General features: G+C 51.4%; 1 protein-coding gene across 1 annotated transcript; it reads left to right on the top strand.

Moving 5' to 3' along the window:
* Positions 1-10,422: 10,422 nt before the first annotated feature.
* RPS17 (ribosomal protein S17) lies at positions 10,423-18,847 on the top strand. Its single transcript, XM_084641834.1, has 5 exons — positions 10,423-10,529; positions 11,475-11,626; positions 13,672-13,777; positions 17,345-17,410; positions 18,721-18,847. Exons 1-5 carry the CDS (start codon positions 10,527-10,529, stop codon positions 18,799-18,801), a joined length of 408 nt encoding a protein of 135 aa, XP_084497960.1. The 5' UTR covers positions 10,423-10,526; the 3' UTR covers positions 18,802-18,847.
* The last annotated feature ends 1,721 nt before the right edge of the window (positions 18,848-20,568 follow it).

A 20,568-nucleotide genomic window follows, 5' to 3' on the forward strand; every position in this document is an offset into this window, starting at 1 on the left:
GTGGTGGAGTAGCACTGTATATCAATGATGAGATAGAATGTAAAGAAATAAGAAGCGATGAAATGGATATGACTGAGTCTGTCTGGGCAACAATTAAATTGGGGAAGAAAACTATTAGAGCCTCCCCTGGGATAGTGCTTGGGGTGTGCTATAGACCGCCGGGATCTAATTTGGATATGGATAGAGCCCTTTTTAATGTTTTTAATAAAGTAAATACTAATGGAAACTGTGTGATCATGGGAGACTTTAACTTCCCAGATATAGACTGGAGGACGAGTGCTAGTAATAATAATAGGGCTCAGATTTTCCTAGATGCGATAGCTGATGGATTCCTTCAGCAAGTAGTTGCTGAACCGACTAGAGGGGATGCCATTTTAGATTTGGTCTTGGTGAGTAATGAGGACCTCATAGAGGAAATGGTTGTAGGGGATAATCTTGGCTCAAGTGATCATGAGCTAATTCAGTTCAAACTGAATGGAAGGATTAACAAAAATAAATCTGCAACTAGGGTTTTTGATTTCAAAAGGGCTGACTTTCAAAAATTAAGGAAATTAGTTAGGGAAGTGGATTGGACTGAAGAATTTATGGGTTTAAAGGTAGAGGAGGCCTGGGATTATTTTAAATTAAAGCTGCAGAAGCTATCGGAAGCCTGCATCCCAAGAAAGGGGAAAAAATTCATAGGCAGGAGTTGTAGACCCTGCTGGATGAGCAAACATCTTAGAGAGGTAATTAAGAAAAAGCAGAAAGCATATAGGGAGTGGAAGAAGGGAGGGATCAGTAAGGAAAGCTACCTTATTGAGGTCAGAATATGTAGGGATAAAGTCAGACAGGCTAAAAGTGAAGTAGAGTTGGACCTTGCAAAGGGAATTAAAACCAATAGTAAAAGGTTCTATAGTCATATAAATAGGAAGAAAACAAAGAAAGAAGAAGTGGGACCGCTAAAAACTGAGGATGGAGTGGAGGTCAAGGATAATCTAGGCATGGCCCAATATCTAAACAAATACTTTGCCTCAGTCTTTAATAAGACTAAAGAGGATCTTAGGGATAATGGTAGCATGATAAATGGGAATGAGGATATGGAGGTAGACATCACCATATCTGAGGTAGAAGCGAAACTCAAACAGCTTAATGGGACTAAATCGGGGGGCCCAGATAATCATCCAAGAATATTAAAAGAATTGGCACAAGAAATTGCAAGCCCATTAGCAAGAATTTTTAATGAATCTGTAAACTCAGGGGTTGTACCGTATGATTGGAGAATTGCTAACATAGTTCCTATTTTTAAGAAAGGGAAAAAAAGTGATCCAAGTAATTATAGGCCTGTTAGTTTGACATCTGTAGTATGCAAGGTCTTGGAAAAAATTTTGAAGGAGAAGGTAGTTAAGGACATTGAAGTCAATGGTAAATGGGACAAAATACAACATGGTTTTACAAAAGGTAGATCGTGCCAAACCAACCTGATCTCCTTCTTTGAGAGAGTAACAGATTTTTTAGATAAAGGAAACGCAGTGGATCTAATTTACTTAGATTTTAGTAAGGCGTTTGATACTGTGCCACATGGGGAATTATTAGTTAAATTGGATAAGATGGGCATCAATAGGAAAATTGAAAGGTGGATAGGGAATTGGTTAAAGGGGAGACTACAACGGGTCCTACTGAAAGGTGAACTGTCAAGTTGGAGGGAGGTTACCAGTGGAGTTCCTCAAGGATCAGTTTTGGGACCAATCTTATTTAATCTTTTTATTACTGACCTGGGCACAAAAAGTGGGAGTGTGCTAATAAAGTTTGCAGATGATACAAAGCTGGGAGGTATTGCTAATTTAGAGAAGGACAGGGATACCCTACAGGAGGATCTGGATGACCTTGTAAACTGGAGTAATAGGAATAGGATGAAATTTAATAGTGAGAAGTGTAAGGTCATGCATTTAGGGATTAATAACAAGAATTTTAGTTATAAGCTAGGGACGCATCAACTAGAAGTAACGGAGGAGGAAAAGGACCTTGGAGTATTGGTTGATCATAGGATGACTATGAGCTGCCAATGTGATATGGCTGTGAAAAAAGCTAATGTCGTCTTGGGATGCATCAGGAGAGGTATTTCCAGTAGGGATAAGGAGGTTTTAGTACCGTTATATAAGGCACTGGTGAGACCTCACCTGGAATACTGTGTGCAGTTCTGGTCTCCCATGTTTAAGAAGGATGAATTCAAACTGGAACAGGTACAGAGAAGGGCTACTAGGATGATCCGAGGAATGGAAAACTTGTCTTATGAAAGGAGACTCAGGGAGCTTGGCTTGTTTAGCCTAACTAAAAGAAGGTTGAGGGGAGATATGATTGCTCTCTATAAATATATCAGAGGGATAAATACCAGAGAGGGAGAGGAATTATTTAAACTCAGTACCAATGTGGACACAAGAACAAATGGATATAAACTGGCCACTAGGAAATTTAGATTAGAAATTAGACGAAGGTTTCTAACCATCAGAGGAGTGAAGTTTTGGAATAGCCTTCCGAGGGAAGTAGTGGGGGCAAAAGATCTATCTTGCTTTAAGATTAAACTCGATAAGTTTATGGAGGAGATGGTATGATGGGATAACATGGTTTTGGTAATTAAATATTCATGGTAAATAGGCCCAATGGCCTGTGATGGGTTTTTAGATGAGGTAAGATCCAAGTTACCCGGGAAAGAATTTTCTGTAGTATCTGGCTGATGAATCTTGCCCATATGCTCAGGGTTTAGCTGATCGCCATATTTGGGGTCGGGAAGGAATTTTCCTCCAGGGCAGATTGGAAGGCCCTGGAGGTTTTTCGCCTTCCTCTGTAGCATGGGGCACGGGTCACTTGCTGGAGGATTCTCTGCTCCTTGAGGTCTTCAAACTACAATTTGAGGACTTCAATAGCACAGAGATAGGTGTGAGGTCTTTTTTAGGAGTGGTGGGTGAAATTCTGTGGCCTGCATTGTGCAGGAGGTCAGACTAGATGATCATAATGGTCCCTTCTGACCTAAATATCTATGAATCTATGAATCTATGAAACTCAGGGGCCGGGGATGGATGGGGCAGCAACTTGTAGATTTCAGATCAGACAGGCCCATCGTGACCTGGTCTGGCCTCCTGCATAGTGCAGGCCAGAGAGCCTCCCCCAGGAGCCCATAGGAGATTCTCTGGAAAGACACCCAGTCTTGACTTAGAGATCTCAAGTGATGAGGAACCCACCCTGGCCCTAGGGCCTCTGTCCCAAAGGTCAATTCCCTTCTCTGTAAGGACACCTCACTTTGTGTCAGCCCAGCCCCACACATGCCCTGGAGCACCCAGGCCCGTCCCACTGGGTGCTGACAGAATTCACAACTCTGCTGCCCCTAAGGAACTGTGCACACCAGCTTGCAAGTTACACCGCCGGCTCCCCGCTCACAGCACGTGGATACGTTTTAGTCAAAACAAAAGAGGATCATTTAACAGAGAGCAGAGACTCGAGAAGAAGCAAGGCGATTTAATGGCACCAAATGGTTACACATGAAATAAATCATAGCACGCTTTCAAAGCCTAAACCGAACTATCCGGACGTTCCCTGTCCCGTAAAGGTTAGCTCACCCAAAGCGGCTCTCCAACATCAAACAGCCAGACTGGCTGTGCCCCTCCATTCGTAAGACAAGCCAGCTGGCAGCTTGGAACCCTGGGGTGCCTCTGCACCCCCATTTACAGTTCCCCATTGTCTTTACTTGTAAACAAGATGACTCCCCGCTGCTCGGTTTTCCCCTGGAAGACTTTGCAGTCACGTGATTGACCTTTTGCTCAGATTCTAGCTAGGCATCTCTGATGGGATCCCTAGGATGCAGCCTGGGACTGTGGGACCGCTGTGCCCCCTTAATTCTCTCCAGCCTGGGCTGTCTCTCACAACGCCTTGCTAGTGACCAGCAGCAAACCCCTCCAAGTGCTGCTATCACTCAGCACAAACACATGTGGAGTCCCCACACCCAGCTAGATTACATGAATGCTTCCAGAGCAACTAATGAATCACACAGAGAAAGGCACCAGAGCCAAATCCCCCCAGCTCCCAGCACTGTACCCCAGGAATATATTGTCTTGCACTGCTCAAGATAGGCAGTGCAGATTTTTAATTGGTTCACCAGTTCATCAATGGAAAGTGGATATACACCAGCCTTTGCAAAACCTGAGCAGATTTGCTACACACTTCATACAAACTCACTGGTAAAAATAAACAGTAAAACAAATTTATTGACTACAAAAGATAGAGTTTAAGTGATAGGCAAAGAGTCAGAGGTAGTTACCAAAAGAAATAAAATATAAGCACACCGTCTTAACTCTCAACCCTATTAGACTGAGCAACATCTAGACTAAGCAGTTTTTCTCACCCCACTGGATATTGCAGTTCATAGTATACAGACTTCACCCTTGAAATCTGGGCCAGTCCCCTCCGTTGGCATCTTCAGAGTGTCCTTGTTGCTTGCAGCGTAGGTGATTGAAGGAGAAAGGCCAAGCATGGGCCCCCTGGGTTCGGCTTTATACCCTCAGTCCATGTGCTTGGAGGACACAAGTCCAGGCATGTCTGGGTGCATTGCTGAGTCTCCAGGCAAGGTTGAGCAATTCCCCTGGTGTAGCCTCATGCTGGTGAGTCATTGAATTGTAGCTCCCTTGCTGGACAATGGTTGTGGATGGGTTGTTTGACACCCCACCCGGGTGTTGGTTACTTTCCTTGCTGTTGTCTCTGGGGAGCTAATATCTGGCTGATTCCCCAACTTACAGCATGTTTTAGTGACAACCATACAACACAATTCTCATAACTACATATGCATTAATGATACACATATATGGATAGAGAAATGACTTTCAGCAGATCATAACCTTTCCCCTGTTACCTTACAAGGCATGCTTTATATGCAGGATCACAATCATATATAAATGGGGAATATGGGGGTTACAGGGTGCTCCCCCAAGCAGGGCTGGTGCAACCACTAGGTGAACTAGGCAGTCACCTAGGGTGCCAAGTGGTTGGGGGTGGCCAAAAGCGCACTCTGGGGAGGCGGTGGAGCGGAGGTAAGCTGGGGCAAAGGGGCGCGGGGAGGGCCGCCTGCAGCAAGTAGCGGGGGGGGGGGGGCGCACAGGGGAATCGCTCCCCGCCCCAGCTCACCTCTGCTCCACCTCTTCCCCTGAGCACCGCCCCACACTGCTTCTCTCCCTCCCAGGCTTGTGCGCCAAACAGCTGATTGACGCCGCAAGCCTGGGAGGCGGGAGAAGCGGCGGCGTGCTCGGGGAGGAGGCGGAGCAGAGGTGAACTGGGATGGGGAGCTGTCGCACACAGCTCCCTGGGCCGAGGGAGGGGGCAGCGGGGAGTTGTTGCACGGCTCCCCGGGCTGAGGGGAGGGAGGGGGCGGCAGGGAGCTGCCACGGGGGGGGCACGGAGCTGCCGCAGGGGGGGCACCTCAGGGTGGGGGTGAGGGGGAGCTGCCGCAGGGCTGGGGGGGGCAGGTGCAAGGTGGAAGTTTCACCTAGGGCGCGAAACATCCTTGCGCTGGCCCTGCCCCCAAGGTACAGAATGTCACAGCCTCCATTGAGGAATAGACAGCATACTCAATCTACACACACCCAGGCAGGTAGAGAACCGTCTCCTGCCTGAAAGAAACTTGTTAAACACTTGCTGGTGCCCAGCCCATGTCACAGTGTTAAGAACATGACCCCCAGTATAGCTACATAATTACCGTACACATTACCCAAACGTGCGTCTCTCAGTGATTGTGAGGCCCAACGTGACCCAGGCTTGCAGCAGAGACCTGACACTCTTTGGCAAACAGGTATGAGGCTACCAGGCCCAGGGCATCCCTGTAACCCTGCACCCTCTGGCACTGAGAGGCCCCTGTGTCACAGCAGTCCTTGCACATCTCTGGGAGTCCCAGCTGGTCAGCAGAACCTAAGGTTTCCTTGATTGAAATCAGGGGTCCAGATGCTCCAGTGAGGGAAGCACCCCACTTGTGCCGGGCCAGCCTTAGGGGGTGCTCTAGGCTGTGCTGCCTGGTAGCAGGCTTTGAAGGGCAGGATGGTTAGTTTTTAATTACATCTCCCGGGAAAGAGGCCCAGGGGAGTTGTGTCTTTGACTTCAACAAAGCCAGGATTTTGCCCTGTGGTTTGAATGGCAGGAGGGGGGGGCTCAAAGACCCACCCCCCCAGAATAGTGGGAGAGGTTCACAGAACCTGGCCCCCCTTGGCTGGGAGACCCAAGTAGGATTGCCAACTTTCTACTTGCACAAAACCAAACACCCTTGCCCCGCCTGCTGCCCTGCCCCTTCTCTGAGACCCTGCCCCTACCCCACCCCTTCTCCGAGGCCCCACCCCTTGTTCACTCCATCCCCCCCTCCCTCCGTCGCTCACTCTCCCCACCTCACTCACTCACTCATTTTCACCAAGCTGGCTCAGAGGGTTGGGGTGTGGGAGAGGGTACGGGCTCTAGGCTGGGGGTGCAGACTTCAGTGTGGGGCCAGAAATGGGGAGTTCAGGGTGCAGGAGTGTGCTCCAAGCTGGGGAAGGTGGGATGGGGTGCAGGGGGAGTGAGGACTCCGGCTGGGGGTGCAGGCCCTGGGGCGGGGCTGGGGATGAGGGGTTTGGGGTGCAGGAGGGTGCTCTGGGCTGGGATTGAGAGGTTCAGAGGCTGGGAGAAGGATCAGGGCTGTGGGTTGGGGCGTGGGAGGGAGTCAGGGTGCAGGCTGTGGGTGGCGCTTACCTCAAGCAGCTCCCGGAAGCAGTAGCATGTTCCCCCTCCGGCTCCTACACAGAGGCACGGCCAGGCAGCTCTGCATGCTGCCCCATCCGCAGGCGCTGCCCCTACAGCTCCCATTGGCCACAGTTCCCGGTCATTGGGAGCTGCAGAGCCAGTGCTTGGGGAAAGGGCAGCATGCAGAGCCCCCTGGCTGCCCCTACATATAGGAGCCAGAGGGGGAACATGCTGCTCCTTCCAGGAGCCATGCAGAGCTACGGCAGGCAGAGGAAGCCTGCCTTAGCCCCACTGTGCCACCAACTGGACTTCTAATGGCCCAGTCAGCCGCGCTGACCAGAGCTGCCAGGGTCCCTTTTTGGCCGGGCGTTCCTGTCGAAAACTGGACACATGGCAACCCTAGACCCAAGCCTGTGGCAGGCCTGTACTGGCTGAGCAGGGTAGGACTGGGCTTTCTGCATGCTCTCCCCAGACAGTGCCCAAGGAACAGAGGCAGGAAGCTCTGAGCAGCGGGTTCCCCTCTTTGGGACACGAGGAGAGGCGGAGGGCAAACGCCGCGCCCCTGAGGATGGCAAGAGGAGCAGCCATGCCACACCGAGGGGCTCCTGGAGATGTGGGGCCGTCTCCTCGCCAGAGGCTGGGACGACCTTGTCCTCAGCTATCAGCTCGGTGTGAAGGCACTGTCCCAGCCAGCGGGGCACCTCAGGGCACTGGAGCCTCAGCCCAACAAACCACCACAGCAGCTGTGCTGTCACCAAGAGGACTGGCCAGGTCAGCTGGGGCTGTCGCAGACAGGAGCACTGGGGGCTCATTGGCTGGTGGGCCATGGCCCATCAAGCCTGTTGTGAAACATCAGGCTGCAGCTGAGAAACCCAGCAGCTCCTTGTGGCTCTGGAAGTGCAGACAGAAGGCCCTGGTGCCCTTGTCCAGGGAAATGGGGCAGAGTCTGGCTCTCCCAGCCAGGCGGGTGCAGAGGATCCCTGACTGCCATCCAAGAGAGGCTGAGCGGACCCCACCCGTTCCATCTTGAGACTCTGAAAGGTGACCCCACCTCTTCCCATGGAGTGGGGCAGGAGCCTTCATCTCTGCTCCAGAAGGTCTCAGCAAAGCCTGGAGCCCTCCCTGAACTGCTCACCCACGGAGCCACTGAGCAGTTCCCCTCTCCCAGCTAAAGTGTCCTAGGGGTGCTCTGTGCCCTTGGCCCAGGCCTCGGCGCTCACTGCCCCACAATCCAATGCCCATATCTTTGTGGTGCAGGGGTCACTGGGAACTCAGGGCTTCCCCTGGGACCCTGTCTGGAACTGAGTACTTCCCTCCGTTGCCCTGTAGCATTCCCTCCCATAGCAACCAATTCCCCTGGTGGGAGGAGAGTGGAGTGGGTGTTGCCTGGAGTGCCTGCCAGGGCTGGTATCTGACTTTATTTTCAGGGCACTAGCTCAGCCACCAGCAGGTATTGGTTTTGTGCCCCGTTGTCTTGGTGCTTTGAACTGGTGGCTCTTTGAGGATGGGGGTGAGTGAGGAGTGGAGGCTGAAACCCCTTGTGGCATCTGCCACGGAGCCATCCAGGTAAACTAATCCCTTTGCCTTCTTGGCCCAGCTGTGGTCCCTAACCGGGTACCTGAATGTTGCTGGCCGGAAGGCTCGGGTGCATGAGGTGTGTCTCCAGGAGCAATGAACCGGCCGTGCCATGAGGCGGAAGCAAGAGCCTGGGCGTTGCATTCTGCAGGCTGCAGAGCAGGGGCTGGTGAGTGTAGTGAGCTGCATAGGGGCAGGTACAGGACCAAGACACAATGCTGATCCCATTCTCCTCCAGGGGAAGGAGTAGAGCGACAGGAAGATTCCCAGCTGGGTTCAAGCCCTTCCCTGCTGGCCAAGACAGCACTCTTCCAGCCTTGGAAGGGCAGCATGGGCCCCCAGAACACAAGGGTTGGGAGCATGGTAGGGAACGGGAAACCTGTGGGCCTGTGGCTGCTCACTGTGACTGTCCCCTCTCTCTTGAGTGTCCCCCCTCCCCTGTTCCTCCTACTGGAGAGGCGGGAAATGTAAGTGCTTGCTCTGGGTTCCAATATCCCTGGGACACCTGGTGTCTCCGTTCATTAGTTAACTCCGTTCATTAGTTAACTCTCTTCTCTGGCTCCGCAGAAGTTGCTTTAATGCAAAAGTCCTGGAGCCAGAAGGAATTTCTCATGTGCCTGGGGGTGAGGTCCAGCAAGGCTACAAAAGCTGGGAGAGAGCCTTGACACCAAGTCAATCTGACAGTCCAGTGCACCATAACCATTCCCTTGCTGACACCCCTTCGCCAGGCAATGCCTCAGCCCTTCCTGGGACCTTTGCACTCATCATGGGCTAGGGGCTGCTTTCTACACTTCCTCATGCCCAGACCTGCCTGCAGTGACCAGCTGGAGCTATGCCAGGCCCTGGTGGATACTGGTGGCTCTCAAAGACGCTGCCCAAGGCCAGGGCTGCCTGTGGCCCAGGGGCTCTCAGGGCTGGCTTTACACTGTGTATTCGATTATGAAATCAATTAAACCTTTTCATTAAAAGGTCAGAGTTGGCCTCTAGTCCTTAGGCTTAGCCAGGCTTAGTCCTGGCTCTGTCTAAGCCCCGCCCAAGCTCTTTATGGGAAGGTTCCTTGAAGAAGAGGCTGCCCATCAGAGGAAGACCAGGGAGAGCTCACCTTGCTCCAAGGCATGTGAAGGGGGTGGTAAGGCTGAGCGATGGGGTGTTGTCAGGGGCTGAATGGCTGGGAGCTCACCCCTACGGCTCAGATCTACACCAGAGGTGGGGAGGACCTAACAGGAGACTGGAACGGCATGGCTGAACTCTAACCACTCTCAGAACCCAACCTAGTGCCTGTAACGGTTCCTGCTGCCACTGCACTGGCGGGGCTGGAGCGAGCCCCAGGGAGACTTTGCAGGTGGGAGAAGCTCAGCAACAGAAATGGCAGCTGCTCCTGCCCCCCCGGAGTGACTACATGGGCTCGAGGGGTGTTCAGATGTGGAACTGGGGAAGGTTTACCTCCCCCTTATCATCCCAATTCACACACGCCCCGCCCCACCCCATGGTGCCTGGTGCAGGAAGGCCGGGGCGTGGTTGTGCCGGGGTGATGCCAGGCCGCTCTGACCAAAAAGTGGTGTCTGCAGGGGCAATGTCTAGGAATGTTTTCCTGACAGCCACACACCACCTGAGCCAGGCCCCAGCAACTCCTGCTGGTAGGGAGTAATGACCAGGGGGCTTTTCACAGGCATCTGACCCACTAGGGGCCCTGTTCTCTAGCTGTTCTCTGCACCCATGTGCACAGTAATGGGCTAAAGTGAATGCTGAGGCTCCAGGGCTGGTTCTTAAAGACAAACTCCGATCACAACACGGGTACTGGAGTGGGGGGCGCTGGCTTTTCCATGGGGCGAGCATGCTGGTGCTACTGTGCCGCCAAGCCATAATCCAGCTGCAGGGGCAGGACAGCTCTGCCAGCCCTCCCTGGGGGACAGTTACTATGGTTACAAACCTGTCCCCAGCTCACCTGGCGCTGGGGGTCGCTGTTCACAGCTGGGCAGAGCCCCTAACTCTGCCTGCAGCACCCCCAGGCGTTACTTCTGGGCTTAGGGCGGCGACACTTCCGCCATCTGGCCACGCGGTGGCGCCGTGGCCTGCTCACAGTCCCTGCTGTGCATCCACCTAGCCGCCGGGTGGCGCTGTGGGCAGCCGGCCCGCGCTCTCCCCGGACTCACAGCGCCCTTCTAGCCGCGCCCGCGTTATAGCTCTTTTCCCGGCATCCTTTGCCCTCTTCACCGGCCGCTGCCAATATGGTGGGTACCGGGCCTGGTTCGTTCTCGCTCCTTAATCCGGCGCCATCTGCCCCGGGCCGGGGCTGCTGGGGCTGCCGGGGCTGGGGCCGCGCTGGGGGCTGCTGCCGCCGCCGCCGGGGGACGGGGCGAGGCCCGTGGGGCAGGGCGGGGAACCTCGGGCGGGCCGGCTGGGGAGCCGCACGGGGCCGCTACGGGCCAGGCCCGGGGAGCTGTGAGGGGGGCAGGCGGTGCCTGGGCTCGGCGATCCCGGGGCGGCCCGGGGCTTTGGGCTCACCCAGCCCGGCTGCAGGGGTGCGGGATCCGCGCTCGCCCATGTTGGGGCCGGGCCCTGCTGGGGTCCCGTCGGAGGGGTTGGGGGGAGGAGCGAGCCGTGGTATCTCGGGGCGCTGCGCGGAGTTGGCGCCCAGAGCAGGCCCGCTGCGGTGTGAGGATCCCTGGTGTAGGCCTGTCTGCCTCCCTGGGTCTCACTGCGGGCTGGGACCCTGCGAGCAGTAGTTTACGGAGAAGCATTGGCTCCCCGTAATGAGGCAGTTTTACCCATGCAGAGTATGGGTATGGGGGCAGGGCCTCTAAAAATACCCCTCAGCATTACTGCCTGCACAAGAAGGTTGGGCTTGAGGGTGAGTAGAGAAGCCACCGCTTCTGAGGCCTGGGGTTCCTTGTCTTCTGGGTAGTTAGACACATCACTGCAGTTTTCTGCGTATTAGGCCAGGCTAAGGGTCATGTTAGCCTCCTGTCTACAGACTTGGATGTAATGAACTCCATGTGTCAGGCTTATGGATTTAGTTTTCTGAAGGAAAGTTGCCCCCCGTTACAGGGTACAGGATTAATGCCACCTTAGTGGCTCTTTAGGAGCTCACCAGGAACACTTTGAGCTGGAAGCAGAAATAGATGGGTAGATTTTGCTATTTCACACTGTGGTGACTTGTTCTTCAAATCTTCTAGGGACGTGTGCGAACAAAGACCGTGAAAAAGGCGGCCCGGGTCATCATTGAAAAGTACTATACCCGGCTAGGGAATGACTTCCACACGAACAAACGGGTGTGTGAAGAGATTGCCATCATCCCTAGCAAGAAACTGCGCAACAAGATAGCTGGGTAAGGCAGCCCTGGGATTTACTGTACTCTTATATGAGGGTTTAGTTTTACACATCCTAGCTCTGGGGTGGTGAGAAGAAACTCATTCTGTTACAAAGGTATTAATCTAAGTACGTTTCGATAACCTCAGTAAATGCATCTTGCTCTGACAGTGGAGCCGTGGATTAAGGCTTATGGAGTGCTGAAACATCCCTAGTGAGCTAGGAAGGCATTGATTTTTAATATATCAGAGGGGTAGCCGTGTTAGTCTGTATCCACAAAAACAACGAGGAGTCCGGTGGCAGCCCTTAAAGACTAACCGATTTATTTGCGTATAAGCTTTGGTGGGTGCAAAACCCACTTTTTCAGATGCATGGAGTGAAAATTACAGATACAGGCATAAATATCATGTGCTAATCTGTTAAGGTGCCACTGGACTCCTCGTTGGTTTTTGTAGATTTTTGTGAATTTTGAAGGGTAATGTCCACCTGGTTAAGTCAACTTAAATTTTTACACTGGCAGGGATCTGAAAATTGTTTGTAATATCACTAGATCAATCATATCTTTAGAAATAAAATCTCTAGAATGTTTAAGCATGGAGTACTGCCTTACTTAATCTATATGGTAGATTAAGTAACACATGCTCTTTAGTCCTTACCCAGCATCTTAAAAACATTTAACTTCTGGATAATTTTTCCGTTGGCTTTTGGGTGTCAGGAGAAATTGATTCTTACCTATACTTACTAATTACAACTCAATCCCTGCTTAATGGAAGTGTGCTCATAGAATCTTCCTTATGTTCAAACTCTTTTTCTGATAGACTAAAATCTCTTTATTTCTCTACTCTAGTAGCACTGAGTGTCATTTCCTTTTAGCGTAGCTGTTTCATTACTGTTTTGTTTTAAAAGATTTTAACAAGTCTTGGCTCAAGCTCTGTGTATCTCAGCTAACACATACGCAGAGTTGCATGGAAATCTCTTTCTCCGCTTGTCCATTGTTTTTCCTGGACTCCTCTAGCAGGCAACTGTCAGGTTAGCTGGTCAGACTTCCCTAGACACTGAGGCCTAGATCCTCAGAGGTATTTAGGTGCCTAACTCTCATTGATTTAAACAGCCTAAATACCTCAGGGGATCTGGGCCTGAATTACTTGGTGTTCTGGAAGTGCTAAGATGTACTTCCACATTTTAATCTCTTATGAACTCTGTTTCACTGCCTTTTTGGTCAGAGCTTGTTGTATTTGTTTTCCTTGGGGCAAATCCAGTATGGGAGTGGGTGAGTTTTTAAGCGTTCGCCACTTGCATTGCTGCAGGCTCAGTATCCCTGTGCCACCTGACTTTTTATGGGGGGAGGTAGAGAGAGGCTTGCTGATTAACAGAGCTGCAGTTCTCCAGCAGGCAAAGTCAGAAGTGTCAAGTTATCCTCTTGCGTACCCCTGGAAGAGAGGTATACTGAAATCAGGTGGGTCCTGAGGCCTGTTGCTGTTTGACTTGCCTCTGCCAGCCTCGTGTGTGCATTTGCAGCTGCACTGAATTAGAGCTTGAAGGAAATACCCTGGTGTCTAAGTTGGGTTGTTTATAACCAGCCTCCCAAGGCTTCAGTCACTGAACTAGGAGAAATTGTGTGTTTGGCTTACTTGCTTTGAAACCTCCATTCGAAAGTGACTCTGGTCTTGTCTGTGACCTGGTCATTGATAGTGCAGGGAGAGGAACTTGTGAAAGCTTTTCCTGTGTTTGGAGGGCTCATCCTCATTCCTACCAAACCCTGTAACTTTCAGACATTGCTGCTGGTCTCCTTGCTCCCTTCCTCTCCCAGGAGGCAGGACAGGAAGGCCTTCTGCTGCAAGGTTAATATGGTCTCTGGCTGTGAAATGGCTGGGTAGATTTGAGCAGCTGTGGGCGTTTAACTATGAGACAGATACAAGGTCTCTAGTGACCCACCTCTTCCAATATTACGGAGAGCAGAGATGTAAAGCTAGGGCTTCCTCTGGGTGGGTTAAAGCTGTTGTCAGTGTGAGATATATAAGAAAATGGGGTGCCAATTGACTAGTTTCTGGATTCTCCCTGCAGGTATGTCACCCATCTGATGAAGCGTATTCAGAGGGGGCCTGTCAGAGGTATCTCCATCAAACTGCAGGAAGAGGAGAGAGAGAGGAGGGATAACTATGTCCCTGAGGTAAGATTTCTGGCCACACTTGGGTGCACCTCAGGCCTCTCTTGCCAAGCAGAGTGGCTCATCCTGCCATGCTGGTATCCAGCTTCTGCATGGCTATCAAAGGGGCTTCCATTCTACTTATCACACCAGCAACCATGAGATCTCTCCTTTCCTGAGAAATGGGACCATGACCAGATAGCCTGAGTTAGCTGCACAGAGCTGGGATTTATGAGAAGAATCCAGGGTGACAGACTGATGACTTGTCGTGAAAAATCCCCAGGGACATAGGGAGCCAGGAGCTCCTGCTCTCTAATCTCAGCTGTACTGCTGATTTGTGTTGTGGAGCAAATAATCTCTGCCTCCATTTTCGGATCTGTGAAATGTGGAGAAATAACTCCCTTGGTGTAAAGTGGTGTGAAAGCTGCGATGTATGTTTTGAATCTCATTGAAATTCAAGAGAACTACAACCTTATCTGTGCTTATCAGCGCTTATCTGTGGAGGGTCCAGAATGGGACTGGGCTTTCCTGAACTCACACTTGGACGGGCAGCGGAAGAGAAAGTTGTCGCTCACTTGTCATTGCTTCAGTTCAGTTCACCCAGAAATCTGATGGCCTAACTGGCATCTCCCCCACCCCCTTCCGCTCCCCAGCTGGGTTTAAAGGGCTCTCATTCTGAACCTGCATTCGAAAGTGACTCTGGTCTTGCCTGTGACCTGGTCATTGATAGTGCAGGGAGAGGAGCTTGTGAAAGTTTTTTCCCGTGTTTGGGGGGCTCGTTCCTATCCCTACCAAACCCTGTAACTTTCAGACACTACCTCTTACCCTCATCTCCAGTCCAATGTGGTGGGTGTGGTAGGTGACCTCAAATTGGCTTCCAGCAAAATTATTTTTGCAGCACCATGGACTATGAAGTGACAAACAGCAACAAGCCAGCTTCAGGCCCTGTCTTCAGTGTGCAGTTCACCCAAAGGTTGGCACTCCATTGTGACCACAGGTTTGGTTCTGTGGCAGATTCTGAGTGTAGAGTTCAGTTGTCACTAGAAGTCTTATGAAAAACAAGTGTGCCGCCAGTGAGTGAAATGGGAGCTTTGATGTCACGGAGTGGGCTGGGGTTATTCCCTTCTTGATACCTGGCTTGCAGATCTCATCTTTCCCTGGAAGTGGGGAATCACTGCTTATATCCAGTCCATGATGTGCTGGCTGGGTAGCACCCGATGTAAATGCAGGAGGACTGTGTCTGCTCTTGCCTCCCTCCTGATAGTGTGTGTTAGGCTGGCTCCCTCATAGCTACCACCCATGTGTCCCAATCATAGGACTGGAAGGGGCCTCAGGGTCACTGAATCCAGTCCCCTGCTGTCACTGTCAATCCCGTCCCCCTCATGTCTACCTGTGAGGTGTCTGCCCTCTCACAAAAGTTCTAGCCAGCTCTGAGAATTTGGCATGCTAGGAACATAGGGATAGCCATGCTGAACCCCAGCTCCATCTCTCCCAGTGCCCTGTCTCTGGCAGTGGCCAGCCCCAGAGGAAGGTGTACGTACCCTGCAGTAGGTAGATGAGGGAGAGATCACGCCCCCACCTTCCTTTGATTCTCTGTGCACAAAATGTCCGACTGCTAGAATAATGCAGCTATTGACCTGTATCTGCGCTTCAAGGGCAGGACTTGCTGGTATCAGCTGAACGAGGAGAGCCCTGATGTAGCTGTCTTCCCATAGTGTCACTGAGCGGGGATATAACTCCTTTGTACTCATGTTGCAGGCAAGAGAGAGTGATTGTGAGTCACTGTGAAACTCTAAAATAGGCTTCTGGCAGAACCTCTTGCAAAAGCTACAGTAAAACTAGGCAGATCTCTTGCTCCATTTATCAGACAAATGCCTGCAAGTGTCATTTCATGGCAGATGAAAAATAGCTATTTACCGAGAGCCCTTAAATAAGAAGCATGTACAGGAACTCATGGCAAATCGTTGGCTGACTCCTGCATTAGGGGTTTTGGATAGTCAGTGATAAATGCTTGAACTCTGGAGCAAAAGAGAGTCGTCTTGGCTCACTGTACTATGTCTCCTGCTTCCTTAGGCCGTAGGGGTGCTGTTAGAACTTGGAGATGATCAGGGTTCATATATGTTGTGATCGTGCCATAAGGGCAAGATCAAACAGTTACAACAGGACATGTAAAGCTTGTAGTGTAAACGATGTTTGCAACGGATCCAAGGTGGGTGAGCTCTGGAGGGAGAGAGTTAAATCCGGTTCAGACTTGGAAATTTCTACTATTTATTGCCAGTTTAATTTAAAATGCGTTTAGTTATAAAACGTCCATGCTGTGGTGGTCTTTTGAAGTGACACTACTGGTGGGGTAACTTACTGGGATTTTCCAAAACTGCCACAGGCAAAAAACCAAAATATTGAAAATGAAAGCCTTGGTCTGTAATTTAACTCACTAACCTCAGTGGGACCATTCATGGAAGGTCAAACATGTACATAAGTGTCTGCAGCACTGGGGGCTGAAACTGTATTTTTATTTAACATTTCTCTTATGTAAGAACGTAACTTCCTCCAGTACCCAGCAGTGGCCAGTATCAGAGCTTCAGGGGGTGTGGACTGAACAGGGCAGTTAGAGGGATTCACCCTGTTGTCACTTCAAAACAGACTCACTTCAGTGTTAACAGTGAGAAGTTATTTAGCCTGTTGATACAGTGAAAAGCTTCCCAATACCTGTTATGCACGCAGTCCAAAAGCTTGGCTACTGAGCTCATTCACGTCTAGGCACCTGGGGGCTTTTGGAAAAAATCACACCCTCCAGTGACTTAGGCACGTCAGTCCCATTGGCTTCAAATGGCAAACTGTGAAGGGCAGAGCATAGCCTGGTGGCGGTGGTTGAAATATAGCCTGGGCTCATCATTGTCTGAGTTTGTGGTGCTGTCACAAGGGTGGTAATGAAGCATGGCACTTGTCTCTCTCAGCTCAGAGGAGTACTTTAAATGAGACTGCTCAACAGTATCATGAAATTCTGGTAACAATTGAGAAACGTGACTAAAGTGGGTGCTGTCTTTCTGAACTAAAACAGTAAGTTTAACCAATTGTGAGGGCAGTATCCTAGGCACAGCTGGAGTTGCGACGGTCCCATATGCTTTAGGGAAGACAGCTGAAGGCAGAAGAGACTGTCCCTGCTGAGAGCTCCTGCTCTGCTCCCTTGCAGCATTGTATGGCAGGATTCTTGGTGCACTTCGCAGCTCTCCCCACAGTATTTATGGGGCGAGTGGAAGGTGAGGGCAATGAACTGTGGTGGAGGCTTTGTCCCTGCAGCTGTTTGTGAATGAGAAGCATTTGTCTTAGCTCAGGGCTTCTCAAACCCTTCATTCCCATTTGGTGATGTGAGTTTAGCAACTGGACTCAAGGGGTCGGCGCTATGTGAGCTTGGACTGTACTGGAGCTTGGACTCCCTGGACTGGTTGGGGACTCGCAAGCTTTGTCTGTAGGCACCCACTCCAGCTTCTGACCATCTCTGAGTGGGGTCTGAGTAACGCTGGACTCCCAGAGCTCTGTGTGTGTGAGTGATGTTTAACAAAGTGCATCCGTGTTCCTTTTCCTCTGCAGGTCTCTGCCCTTGACCAGGAGATCATTGAAGTTGACCCAGATACTAAGGAAATGCTGAAGCTGCTGGTGAGTGTGAGCTCTTCAGAGAGATTGGCTTGTGCCTTCACTCTTAGCCATCATAGCTCGGTGCAGACTGAAGGCCTTGTCCAGGCACCAGGGAGAGCCTCCTAGCAACAGCTGTTTGGAGGACTTTGTTATGAGCAGATTTCAAGCACTGTTACTCTGTGAGAGCTGGGCCATAGACTGACTGGCCTCTGTAGTGTGATTATTATGAATTGGCCAGGAAAAAAAAACCCCAGCAGTGGCTGGAAAAGATGCTAGAAGCCTGCCAGCAATACTATGCTGACCCTGCTAGCATGGCTTTCAACTGCAATACAGCTAGGCAGTTCTTCGCTTACATCTCAGGAACCCAGAAACCCGCAGTCAGCACCTGACAACCTCTGTGTGTGTGTGTCTCTCTCTCTATAAAGTGGGTAACGGTGTTCACCCACCTCTGTCCAAGCTCTGGGACCGGTGGATGTGAAATATTAGTATTACTGGGGTAAGGCTGGGGCTTCTGAATTGAAATATGAAAGAGCCAGAGCTCCTGAGCATGATCAAGGGCCACAACCCTGCTAGAAATCCTAGCACCAGCAGCATGAAAGGGGGAGGGGCAGGGTACCTGGAGAGGACTTCGCCGTGGACCTCACTAGTGGTGATGGATACACGCGTTCTCTTCCCTCCCCACCCACCCCCAGTCTCTTCTGTATCAGCCTCTAGGACTCAGTGTCTGGTGTGGTTTTTCCCCAAGCTCTCCTGCATGCAATGCTCCTTTGCACTCGGAGTTGCTCTTAGCTGTACAAGGGCCTAGAAGCCTGTTTTTGTTTTGCGTCTCCCCTTCCCCACTGGGACATGTGCTCTGATACCAGAGCTGTGCTCAAGGCCTCCTGCCCCTGATTAGAACACAACCACTACAGAAGTAACTCAACGCTGGGTAAGCCTGTGATGTCCGGTTTCCAGCCCAGCTGCCAGCATGTTAACTGTGTAACTTTCACGATTGGGTGCATCTCCCACCCCAGTCCAGTAAATGCTCAGTCAGGCTGGTCCCTAAGTGTCCCCACCCTCCATGTGTCAAATTTGCAAGCCCATTGGGGCTCACTGCTGTGTTGTGTGACACACTTCCCCCTCCCTGTCCCTGCAGCACTGTCTCCTGTCTGTGGACAGGCTGAAGGACTCACCCTCTGTTCTCACTGGGATTCGGGGTAGATGCGTTTGTGTGTTGGCAGGGAGAGGCGAGGCAGAGCCTGCTTTGCTTTGATCTGGGACCTCTCCCAGCAAAGAGGAAGGGGCAGGCTGGCATGCTGAGTGTGACCTGGTCTGTTCTATATGTCTTCCAGGACTTTGGCAGTCTGTCCAATCTGCAGGTCACGCAGCCCACTGTGGGAATGAACTTCAAAACACCAAGAGGAGCTATCTGAATCCATTGCTGTGCTGTCACTTTTCCAATAAACGTGGGAAACCAAACCTGTGCCCTCTCTCCACTAGTGCTGGGGTGTCGGCGGGGTGGGGGGGCTTGACTGGCCCTTACTGCGGGAGGGAGTGTCACAGGAGCAAGAGGCCCATGAACAGTGACTAGGGGTGGGGGCTTTCACTACTGTTTTGGAGTATGGGGATGATCTTCCTCTGCAGAGCACCCATAGTCGCTGTGTTTGTGAATGCAGTATCTAGCCACCAGAGGGCAATAAACACAGTGCATTGTCCTCCGGGCCTAGCAGAGTAGTTCTGATCTCCTGGGAGGACGGTAGCTATGCCCTGTCCCCCTGGGGAGTGGCTGCTGGACCCTTCTGAAGGACAGCAGTTGGTCCTGAATGCTGTGTTACTCACCAGGATGAAGGTGCTGAGGAGTGGCCTGAGGGCTCTTTGCACAGGGAAGGTAATATTGGTGTAAGTGACAGTGTATGTAAACTGCTAGTTCTCCCCGTGTAACCCCCACATGGACACACTCATATTCCAGCACCAGAGAGTTACCCTGGTATGTCTAGGTTGGTTAAATACACTGGTTTAATCATACCAGTAACTGGTAAAGACTGTCCTGTGTGGACAAGCCCTAATTCCTGCCCAGCTGGTGAGACTGTGAGCTTGCCAGCTCTCCCTTACCGTGTTTCACCAGGGTGGAGGTGAGAGTTGCAGCCCCCCCCCCCCCCCCAAATACCACACTGGCGCCTTAGGTCCTGGTGTTGCTCTCTGGTTCCATGGGCTTTGTCTCCTCTAGGTCAGCGGTCTCCCCAGCACATGAGCTGCAAGTACTGCCTCATGCAGTGCCATCCATGCTGAGGCATGTGCTGTGTGATGCATTACTGGATGGGAGGCATCAGTGTGCTCACAGGAGGTCCAGACATGCCTTGTGCTGGTGCTGACATGCTTAGGACTTTCTGATTGACCTACCCACCATTGCGGAGGGGGTGCTCTACACACACCTTTCCTACACTCTGGGGCAGGTGTAGATGTAGCACCCTGCATGCATTAAGTAGTGCTCTGTCCCCAGTTCCAGTCAACCAAGGTGGATTAGCAAACTAGGGACACCAGGTAGTGTGTGCTCTGAGCCCTGACACTGCAGCATGGGGGCTCTTTACCTTCTGTGAGTCTCAGAAGAGCTTGCAGCGAAGCAGGGGAAAGCCCAGGGGAGGGGTGACTACCTGAACACAGTGCCTTCTATGATGATTTGTTCAGTTACACCCTTGTTTTCAGAATGCAGAAGTGCGGTCGCTGGGGTTACTGTGAATTGGAGAGGTTCTGCTGGGAGTTGTCCCTGATGCCCTCCGTACTAAATCTGTCTTGCAGCCTCCTTATCGAGATGTTTCCTGGCCTGGGCTGTACCAGCACATCCGTGGCTGTATGGGGTTTGAAAAGTCCCAGATTCAGCTCATTGTGTGTGCTGTCAATTTCTCTGAAATAAGCTGGTGAGTCCCAGTATGTGAGCACTACTTTCCACTCCAAATAAACCACCTTCCATGGCCAGTCACTGCACACTCTGTCCCCTTCCAATAGCCCCAGCTAGACAGACCGTGTCCATGGTGGCAGGGCTACAGAGGGGTCCTCAGGGCTGGAGAGGAGCAGGGGAAATGAGCTGCCCTGGGTTCTCTGGCTGGTTGTTGTATTTCTGCTCTAGACAGTCAAGAAGTAAAAACAGAAGTCTTCAGTCGGGTCACTTCTGAAATGTGGGCCTCCCCTGTGCCTGAGGTGGG

This window comes from Lepidochelys olivacea (genome assembly GCF_965140295.1).
Source record: "Lepidochelys olivacea isolate rLepOli2 genome assembly, chromosome: 10".
NCBI lineage: Eukaryota > Metazoa > Chordata > Testudines > Cheloniidae > Lepidochelys > Lepidochelys olivacea.